The sequence below is a fragment of the Carassius gibelio genome, chromosome B10 (assembly GCF_023724105.1).
Source record: "Carassius gibelio isolate Cgi1373 ecotype wild population from Czech Republic chromosome B10, carGib1.2-hapl.c, whole genome shotgun sequence".
In the NCBI taxonomy this organism is placed as follows: Eukaryota; Metazoa; Chordata; class Actinopteri; order Cypriniformes; family Cyprinidae; genus Carassius; species Carassius gibelio.
This window is the reverse complement of record NC_068405.1, coordinates 9,045,836-9,057,348: the sequence shown is the minus strand read 5'-3', so window position 1 is coordinate 9,057,348 and position 11,513 is coordinate 9,045,836. Positions and strand designations below refer to the sequence as shown.

General features: G+C 39.7%; 1 protein-coding gene across 1 annotated transcript; it reads left to right on the top strand.

Moving 5' to 3' along the window:
- The first annotated feature begins 9,448 nt into the window (after positions 1-9,448).
- Positions 9,449-11,513, top strand: aplnrb (apelin receptor b). Its single transcript, XM_052567811.1, has one exon. It carries the CDS (start codon positions 9,552-9,554, stop codon positions 10,629-10,631), a length of 1,080 nt encoding a protein of 359 aa, XP_052423771.1. The 5' UTR covers positions 9,449-9,551; the 3' UTR covers positions 10,632-11,513.

Below are 11,513 nucleotides of genomic sequence, written 5' to 3'. Positions count from 1 at the left end.
AAGATGGCATAAAATGAAAAATCTGTTTTCTAAATGCATCTTATTAACTTTAATACGATTTATTTGTTTATACGTTTCAATTTTTTATCAAAATGTCTTGATCTTTGGGTGAAAACTTCAGTCTTCTCTCTGATGAGTCTCTCCAATCATTTGGTCAGCATAAACCCCGCCCCTCCACCATCAACCGCAAGTGCCCCGCCCACATCTCCAAATCCAATCCAAGTGCCCCGCCCTACATTTTTTTGCTTTTTTGATCTCTTTCACTCTAATGTACATCTCAATGAAAGAAAAGATTGGTGTCTACTTCTGCGTTCAAGTTTGAAATTTTTCACATTCACATCACAAGGGAAAAAAAAAAATCTTCATATTTGTACGTTTTTGTTCCATAAATAGACATGAAGGTGAGTGAATAATTATGTTATTTTCATTTTTGGGCGAGTTACCCCATTGAATTTTAAAAATGACAAACCCTCTGAAATGCAAAGACCTTGCACACTCCATGTGCCTCTAGAGTTTGGAAGTGAACAATAATGAGGTAATGATGTCATACATCTGTGTGTCAGAGATGCATGTGTGTGTGTGTGTGTGTGTCCTGACAGTGAGTAGGATGGATGAGAGGACACTGATGTGATGCACAATGGGCAGCCACTTAAGAGCACATTTTGGTGTAGATTGATTTCAAAACCATATGGCAAGCGAGTCTGATTTTTGTGGACAATGGTTTATTGTGTTCCATCTGCTGTGAACCCCACCTTCATCTTTTTTGTTGTATGATTTAATTAATCTGTTTTTCTCTTGGTTATTTGAGGTTTGCTCGTTAAACAGTTATTTCTTTATTTGTGGAGTTAGTAGGGAGGTGGGTGCCATTTATTTTGAATTTGACCTTTTTCTCCTGTTTATGTTAGTAAGGGAGTTAGTTTATCTTGCTGTACTTTTCTTTTTCTTTTCTTTTAGTTTAAGTAGTTTGGTTAATAAGGAGTAAGACTGATTATGTTTGTTGTTTTGGCAATACCCCCTTCTGGTTTGGATACCCCTCTTTTTGCCTAATTTGTAAATAAACTATTTTCTTTAATGAGATAACTATGTGGTTATTGTGAAACGACTCTGGGTCTGGAGACGGGGTGGCTTCATGCTGCTGCACATTCATTTCACCACCATCCATTTTTGCTGTTTCATTCCTCCCCTAGACCAATCAGGAAAACGTACTGTAACAATGTGAACCGTTTGAACGCTATATAGCATATGTGTAAGGATACACATCTTCTTTAGCAAAGATCAGTTAAGCTGATGTGAACATCTGTTTGATGATTTGTTAACATGATTTTAGTGTGGAAAGATTGTTTACTTACCTTTTCTGCGTGATGTTTTATCATATTTCAGACATAAATCGCGGTTAAAATGTAAAGAACTTTATAGCTCAAATTTTAACAGACAAAAACTAATGTAAGTTCTTTATAAAATGACAGACTTTTCTTTTTGGTCCTCCAAAAATAAACCCCTTTCACTTCTATTGTGCCTTATCATTAATTAGATTTTTGGTTTTGTTTTAAAAGAAAGAAAGAAAGAAAGAAAAAGAAAAGAAAGAAAACTAAGGATGAATAGATTTATTTTTTTTGTTGTGGGGACTGTTATGCCACAAATGCTGTCAATTGAGATTAAATGAATCTGAACAGATTTGGAGAAATGTATCATTACATCACTTGCTCACCATTGGATCCTCTGCAGTGAATGGGTGCCGTCAGAATGAGAGTCCAAACACACAAACACAAAACTTTTCACTTCACAAGACATTAACTGATGTGGAGTGGTGGAGTGGTGGAGCATTACTTGCAGATTATTGTGATGTTTTTATCAGCTGTTTGTACTCATTCTGACGGCACCCATTCACTGCAGAGGATCCACTGGTGAACAAGTGATTTAAGGCATTTCCCCAAATCTGTTCCCATAAAGAAACAAACTCATCTACATCTAACATTCTTTTGTTTTGTTTGTTTTAAAGGACAATTTTATGGTGTTCCAAAGAAAGTAAGGTCTCAAGCAACCTTTTAGTCCAATACTGCATGTGTCCTTTGCAGAGAAACCAATCCCATAATGCACTGCAATGAGCTCAATAAAAAAATATTCTAAATATATTAAATACTCTATTGAAGTAAATGGTGAATAGAATCTTCTTAACTGTACTCTTGCCCACTCGTTTAGTCCAACCCATTGTCTCTTCCACATTTACTGGTTCAGGAAGAGCTTTATCAATAATCTGAAGACTTGCAGCTTACAAAACAAGACTGTCCTCCAGTCCCAGAGGGCCGACACAAGCGCAGTCCACATCCTGACAGGCCCTTTCCTGTGACAGCCCATAAGTCACTGTGTCTGTTTTGTGCCACTGTGATCATCAGCGTAACCTGTGCTGGTCAGACTTATTCTCGTAAGCGTCTTGGGAGCCATTGTGATGTGCTGTGTCTAAATGAGGATAACTGCTGTGGAAATTTGTGCCCCTGTTTTTGTGTGCCCAAGCATCAGGAGCTATTTTAGGGGTCATTTTCCAGAGACAGTGGCATTTGTGTGCTACGTGTGTCCTGATACAAGAAAAAGGCTGATCTTAATCAGACGAAACATTACTTCAAATCATGAATGTTTGTTTTCATCGGAATATCAGCTGATCTGAATGTGCCAGTTTACCACCATTACATTTTAATGGGTTATTTGGTTGTTATAAAAATATTTAGCTCATTACATTTAGTTTGGGACATTCCCTAAACATATTTTACCACATTGTTCAAATAGAGATATATTTCTCCTATGAGTATTTTGGTTCAACACTGCCATTGGAAAAATAATTGTAATCAATTTGACAAAAATACTGTTGAGACGAAGCAGGTATATATAATGTGCTCAATTTCTAAATAAACTGAATGAGATTACTACAATTAAATTATTTACATCATGCCCTATATATGGTAATATTGTGATATATTTCTATAATTTAAAAAAAGCTATCTTTTTTAGGGCCGCTTTATTTTTTTGAGGAAACCACAATGCATTTTTTTTTCTAGGATTCTTTGCTGAATAATCAAAGAGTTCGATAGAACATCACTTATTTAAAAAGGAATCTAATAATCAGTTTAATGCCTCCTAGCTGAATAAAAATCTTAATTTATTTTGAAAACAAAAAAACAAAAAAACAACTACAAATCAAATAGAAGTCATAAATAAAGAACAAATATACTAATGGTAAGTAATTACTGGGACATTGCAGGGCTGTTTGCCCTGAATGACCCTCAAATTTAGCGTAGCAACAATGGATGAGGACATCCCTGCTGATATGTGCCAGATATTTACATCAGAAGCAACCTTTCCTCTTCCAAACAATGGCCATCAAAAAAGAGCAATACAAGAGTGATTTCTAAGGTCAAATGACCCTATTAGGAGTCGCCCACAAACCCAGGCCGGACACGTTTGCAGCAGTCAGAGTCGCCACATGTACTACTCGATATGGCTTTTCCTGTCAAAGCCTGTGTTTGGCCACTGAGTGTTTCACTTGAGCCATTAAGAGGGTGAAAATTGAGACGCCACACGTTTGGACGCACTTCAATGCAATGTCTAATTTTAAAACAGGCTGCGATTAAATCAAAGCTCAGGACTGAGTGCTAACTTCCTACACTTTAATGTGGCGCGGCGCTTTAGCACATGGAAATATATAACAGCATAAAAAGAGGAGGAAACCAAGGCACGGAGATACACCGCAGGGACAAAAGACACTCGGCTTTCTTGAGAGATCCATGACACCGCTGCTCTCTGGGGGCAGGAGATAAGAGAGAGTTAAGTAAACACAGCCTATTGCTAGCCGCTAACTGCTAACAACACCAGCTACCATGCGGATCTCATCTTTCAGCTCATTTAATTGGGCCGGACAATAGCGTGTCCTGGCTGCTCTGTAAATCAGCACTGCTGGGGAACATGTGGAAAGAAGGCCAGCCGTCTCGAACGTCTAAACGTGCTGGTGTTATGTCTGTCTGATTAGCATCCGATGTTTTCAACAGGTCGTTAAATACAAACTCACAGAGCGGTGGGGCAAATGCTTATCTAGATTTTCGATCCCAAGCACGGTGAGGAAACTCGCACCAGATAAAACACTCACAAATGGAGCTCCTTAGGAGAGAAAATACTGAACCACATTAACTTTCTCTAGGGAAGTCTGACTCCATGAACTCATCACTTACGGGATCAGGGAGCTTGTATGATTGAAAAACTCTACTACATTTTCCAGTTGCATGATATTGTTTTCAGAAATAAGTAGGTTTTCAAGTAACAAACTACTTTTTTCGACAAGTAGCTAACATGGCAAAATGCTACTTTGTGATGGATGGTTTATTTTGTGCACTTTACAGTCATGCAAGTCAATAACCAAATGCTAATATGACCTCTTTCTCCCTCTATGATTCATTTAGTGAAGTGGTTTTTCAAACAGTTCCAAACTTTCACAGTATTCTATAATAGTAAATGGCTATCATCAACTGTTTACCAACATTTTTCACCGGCACTTATATATTGGTTTTGAACCAAATTGGCCAGCTATGGGGTGAATCACAACTATACAAACTATGGTTTGAAACTAAAAGTATTTGAAATTCAGACAAAAAGACAAAGGAACAAGATATAGAAATAATAGATAATGAATATAGGCCTGTATACACACATGCAAAAATATTTAAATCAGTATTTACAATGCTTCATGGGAGTGGGCGGGGCTAATTAACTTCTTTTTTTTATTTGCATGTTGCATTTCTGATTGGTGGAGATTTATCTGCAGAATCACGGGAATTGCAGTTTTTTTGCAGGATTGCTGTTACACACAATTATTTAAAATACTAAAAAAATGAAATAATGTAGGGCTGTTGGCTTTAACAGTAGCAAATAACACTGATTACGAATTTTGCAGTTCACAGTGCATTAGTCTGTTAACAGTTTATAAGTTATTGTTAAAAATCAATTCCCACATAGAGAAAACTGTTGCACTCGGTTTCTAACAACGGTTTCTAACATTTTAAAATGGGTAGCTTGACTAGCTTCTTTCAAACTAGCTTCCCACTTATCATTTAACGTAGCTTCCCAAATGCTTTTGATAATTGGAGGACCTTCATTTGTGACAGAGAATAGATATGGATCAAGTGTCTTGTTTGGATGATTGTTGTTTTGGGTCATGGCAGGACAAGAGAGACAGGAAGGGGCTTTGAGTAACCTGGGATGTTTGGCCATATAATTGGCTTCCTTGCTGTCTCCAGGAAGAGCAGACGGATGTTGTCCCCACTCTTGATACCGCGATCCTGTTTTCAAACCATCCCGAGCCCTTGCTAATCGCATTTCCATGCATTTAAGGTTTTGGCTAAAATTGTAGCTGAAACTTATTTAAAACAAACATCCGCACCTTCAATACACTTCCAGGCCGAAGGTATGCTCAAGGGGTGAAAAGAAGTGGCCATGCGATGGCTCCAAGGTGTGAACTCGTTCATTGTCCCGTCCCTGGTGCTCAGCGACTCGGTGTCAATGAGTCGGAAACTCTTGTTAGAATCGGTCAATGAAGCAGGGGTGGGGTGCCGTAAAAGACTGCCACACCTTTCCATGTGAAGAGGAAGTGCTTACGCATTTACAAATGCCTCTATGTGCTATTACTCAACATTTAAGATTCAGAATCAACAGGCGAATCAGTTAAGCTCTTTTCTGAGTCTAATCTTTGTGTGTGATGCCAGAGATGCGGGTCAGAGCATTTCAACACCTGAGAGACCCAGCTGTCACATGACACAGGAGGGCTGTAGACCATCAGACATCAAACAGTCCGGAGACCCTCCTCACACTCGGTTTATCGAGCCAGTCACATGGCGAGAAACACAGCGGGAAAAATACAATAAATGCACGAACGCAAACTTTGGGCACATTTATCAAACTAGATGCACTTTGCTGATTCCATCGTGTTTTTTTAGAAATATGGAACGATTGCATTTCTTTAATGGAACGACTTAGACCAAAAGGAGGTCTAAAAATGTTTTTTTTTTTTTTCATATCCAGAAAATTTAAATATTCAAAAAAACAATTTTGCTGACAAAAAAAGTTTAACAAGATTAAGTGCCCTGTGCAGTATTTGTTTGTTTGTATATTTATTTATCTAATTTAGGTCAAGTTGAATAACTCTGAAATTATTTCCTTAAAATATGTAGCAAACTTATATCTATATCATCTAATATCTATAGTTGAAAATCTTTGTTTTTTAATTTTATTTTTTATGTATGCATTTATTTATTCATTATTAATTGAAAAATGTAAAGCACCCCTTTGATGTTTTGCTTTAAATATGTCATTTGTGGCAGCTAAAATTATTAGTAGCATATGAACAAGAAAATGATTCACTAATGCATAAAAGCAATGATATTTGTTATGACAGAGTTGTGCTCTATTTTGAGACACAGCAGCTTAATATTTTTTCTATTGTTACAAAACTCTGATTTCTTGTACGAAATGCATTATTATATATTATTTTTATGTAGTATTCTTATTAGTAAAACAGTTGTGTGTGTGTGTGTGTGGGTGTACAATAAATAAAATAAAATATACTTTAAATCATATAGTATAAATAATTTACAAACAAATATGCACTGTCACTTAAAAGCAATCGATTAAGAAATAAAATCAAATTGCACCATGTTAATGTATGTGGTTTCTTGCAGTATGATGCTTCTATCCATTTCATTCATTCATTCATTCATTCATTCATTCATTCATTCAAACAAATTGATTTCATGGGAAAAAAACAATTCTATAATTGTTGATGCTCGACAACTGCTGTTTTGTTAAGATTTAATTTGGCTGAGAAGTAAATAAGCACAATTGTTCTGCTTTGTCAGGAGGTCTATGTGTTTTCTCAGTTGTCTAAAACATATACATACACACATAAATCTGTGCAGCTCTCACACAGATGCCTTGCACATATTTGTTCTAATTAAGCAGTCCATTTGCAGAGCACATTGAGTCTGTTAACTTCTTACAACACAGCCACTTATTATCCATGGCCAAGGTTAGGCACAGCGGATCAAAGAGGCTTCGCTGAATCCAGCTGCTCGGAGAGCTCTGTCACTCTGCCTGTGTGTGTGTGTGTGTGTGTGTGTGGTCTAACACTGTGACTGCCATTCATTCCATCTATGGTTTGTGCATGCAAATACCACATCAAACTCTGTCATGTGTCAAAAGCGAAGCCCACGGATCCTAATAGCAGGTTCAGTCCCATCATTTAACATTTAAACAACACTGCAGCATTTAGAAACAGATATGAGACACTTGAAATAAATGTAATTGCTGTGGAATAAACAGTTTGGCAGTTGTTAGACCCCCAGTTGCTTTTGTCAGGCATTTGCATATCTATCTATACCATTTGTCCCATTATCATATCTATCCTGTTAAAATCAAGGGGAGATAAGTCCAGTGCCACCTGTGATGTGTGCATTTGGAGGGGGAGCGCATGATCGGTGATTTAGATTGAGGCTATTAAAAGTAAATATTCCTTATCGGAATCAAAGTATCCATGAGGAACCTTTAACATCAAAGGAATCTTTACAGTTCTTTACAGTGGAAATTATTCCGACTTTTACTAACTTCACTGAAAGTTTCATCGAGGAACCAAAAATAGTTGATCTATGTGAAAACACCAATTTGGAGCCTTTCCTTTGAAAAGTGATGGGTGTTTCTGTAATGATAGGCAAAATAAATCTAAATTTATTCTTACTCAGAATAACCAAAAGGAGCTTGTACAGAATGTTCCGAGGGAGTTTTAGAGATTTCGACATCCAGCAACCATGATGAGTCATTTTAATGATGTCACAACGCTTGAACTTATAAAAGCTCCCGTGCCAGTGCACGTGTGTGTGTGTGTGTGTGTGTAGGATCAGGTCAAGGAGGGATAGTTGTGTCTGAGCGGGTCAGGTCCTCGGCGCCACTGACGCCTCATCGCTGAGAGACGAGGAAGGGTGCCGAGTGAAACCTCCCGTCTGCTGCGTCCCTCTGAGACAGTAATACTGCTGAGCCATATGCTCTGGCTGATACTGCCGTTTACAGTGGGATTTCCTCTGTGAAATAAACCTCACCTCTCTGCTCTTGTTGTTGCCATTCACAATATTCTAGCTGATCTCTTTCTTTTGTTGGTCTCTGATTATAAATTTAAATCATTATTTCCCTGCAGTATTTTTTGAAACCCCCTTTTAGTTTTCATGCAATAGGCTACTTATAAATTTTTAGATATGATGCAGTCATAAGGGATGTTATATTTAGACTGCATCTTGCATAAGTACTTGAAGTGCGTAGGATGCTATTTTAGATTGTGTAGCAACTACGTTCTGACTGATTTTCTGGAACTTGCCACTTTTAAAGTTCAATGTTGATGTTATGAGTAATGTTCTAATGAAAGTTTTTGTGTGCATGTGTGTTTACTAAACTGATATATATATATATATATATATATATATATATATATATATATATATATATATATATATATATATACGTATATATATACAAATAAATAAATAAATCAATTATAGATAGATAGATAGATAGATAGATAGATAGATAGATATTGTTCTCATTGTTCAATATTTATTATTTATTTATTGTTTAAAAGATAAATTGTATATCTTTGAATATTTAAAATATGCAATGAACTTAAAGTAGCTGAATTTTTTTATTATTATTATTCTATAAACTAATGGTAAGGTTTCAAGTATTTATAAGTTAGGCGTGTAATGTTCAGCATGGACACTGCATTAAACCCTTAAGAGTTCTTAAACTTGAACGTTTACGCATTGTTGATGCTGCATAATCATTTGTCGGATGAACTTGGACATATGAGATCTTGCTCGGGCAAGTCCGTGGGAGCAGCACGTCAAACGCATTGGGATGGAAATTAGAGCCCTTGAATCGTCCAACTAATAGACAGTTGTTCACACCTTCGCATCCGTCCATTAAAATATACATTTATCCGCACAGGACGAAAAAACAGGTCCTGACATGTCAGATAGAGAAGTTTCATGTTTAATTTCAAAAGTAGTAAAACCCCCGAAAAGTTAAACCTATACCCCGTGTTTACAGTAGTATTGTTCATTCGCGATAAATAAATAGTCTAAATAAATAAATAAAACTGTAAGCTGGGCTCTTTCAAGACCTTTGCAGCATTATTTACATAAGTGATTTGCGACTGTGATGCCCGTGCTGAATATAAGTTCTGTTTATCAGCAGTTCTGCTTGTAAAATATTTGGGTTTATTTGTTATTTTTATATTTCGTTCTCCAGAGCGCTGGGGTTTTCCCGAGGAGCTGCAGTGCCCAGCTCGAGGGGCGGGGTCTCCGGGGCAGGGGGCGTGGTCATGGCCAAGGGAGGGGAGTGTGAGATCCTGAGGGTTTAAAAGCCACAGTTTGTCCAGCTGCAAGCACATTCTGACCTGAACACATCACAAGCTGACTCTCTGTGATCATTCAAATCACCGATACTTTAAACACCGAAAGATCCTTGAAGGAATGAATGCCATGGACAACATGACTGCTGACTATAGCCAAGATGACTACGATGAGACATTAAACAACTCAATGTGTGATTTTGACGAGTGGGAACCGTCATATTCGCTGATTCCTGTGCTCTACATGCTCATCTTCATCCTGGGCCTCACTGGGAACGGTGTGGTCATCTTCACTGTGTGGAGGTCCCAGTCCAAACGGAGAGCTGCGGACATCTACATTGGAAACCTGGCTCTTGCTGACCTGACCTTTGTGGTGACCCTGCCACTGTGGGCTGTGTACACCGCCCTGGGATACCACTGGCCCTTTGGGGTGGCCCTCTGCAAGATCAGCAGCTACGTGGTGTTGCTCAACATGTACGCCAGTGTCTTCTGCCTCACCTGCCTGAGCCTGGACCGCTACATGGCCATCGTTCACTCCCTCACCAGCACTCAGCTGCGGACCAGAGGACACATGCAGGCCTCGCTGGCCGCCATCTGGATCCTCTCAGGTGTGCTGGCTGCACCGACGCTGCTGTTTCGCTCCACGGTGTACGACGCAGAGACCAACCGCACCTCCTGCGCCATGGACTTCAGCCTGGTGGTGAGCAAACCAGGCCAGGAGACCTACTGGATTGCCGGCCTCAGCATCTCCTCCACCGCTCTCGGCTTTCTGATCCCCCTTCTGGCCATGATGGTGTGCTACGGGTTCATCGGCTGCACCGTCACACGTCACTTCAACAGCCTGCGCAAGGAGGACCAGCGCAAACGCCGCCTGCTCAAGATCATCACCACGTTGGTGGTGGTGTTTGCTGCCTGCTGGATGCCCTTCCACGTCGTGAAGACCATGGATGCTCTTTCGTACCTGAACCTTGCTCCTGACTCCTGCACCTTCCTGAACCTCCTTCTTCTGGCTCATCCCTACGCAACCTGTCTGGCGTACGTCAACAGCTGCCTCAACCCGATCCTCTACGCCTTCTTCGACCTCCGCTTCCGCTCCCAGTGCCTCTGCCTCCTCAACCTGAAGAAAGCCCTTCACGCCAGTCCTGCCAGCTCCCTTTCTTCACAGAAGACCGAGGCCCAGTCGCTGGCTACCAAGGTGTGAGGAGGTGGGTGGAAGGGTGATGCAGACAAGTCAACAACTGTTACATCCTTCACAAGAACTCAATTGTTGTTGAGGACAAGCAGACTTTCCTTTTGTATCTGACTGTGGGAACATCAGGAACCAGCTTCCTTGTCCCGGGACTAAACATTGGTACTCTGTGAACTGCAAAGAAGAACGTTCTGGTTTTGAAGAACTTGATGCAGTCCGTTTGTCCTGGAGACCACAAGCAGACCAGAGACAGACCCCCACTGACAGCTGTGCTCCAGACGTGTGGGACAGAGTTGGGGAGAACGAGCGAGGGCTTTTCTGCTTTTCTCTTAGTTGCCTCTGGAGCTTCATAGACTTACATGGAGCTGCAGGGTGGTGGGTGGTCCACGGAGGGGTTCGAGAGCAATTAATGGACTCTGTACTTCTGAATCTGTATTAGTGCATTTAACTGTGCTCTTTACCATCTTGTATTTTTTTTTCGGTTGCTTGTTTATTTTATTTTTTTGTCCTTTAAGCACTTGTTCATAAGGGGCAGAGATAAGAACGGTGGCCAGTCTGTCTTATCTGAACCGTCAGGATAGGGGAGGGAGGGATGGGTGCCTTACTCGAGAAGAAGTGTTGCAGCTTGATTAAAGACTTTTGGGGGGAGGTGGGTGAGACGAAAACATGGAGGGGGGTGAACTCAGACAGACAGATGGCAGTTGACAAATGTTGTCGGGGAAAAGGGACGACCAATTAATAGGTGGCAGCTTCGACGGATGAGATACTGTGCATGTAAGTGTGAACTAATGAAATGTGTGCCAGTGAATTTTTTATTTTGACAAACTTATGTGAAAAAAAACTGCTGTATGATGCTTTTATGCAGTACTCTATGAATAAAACATGTACAATGAA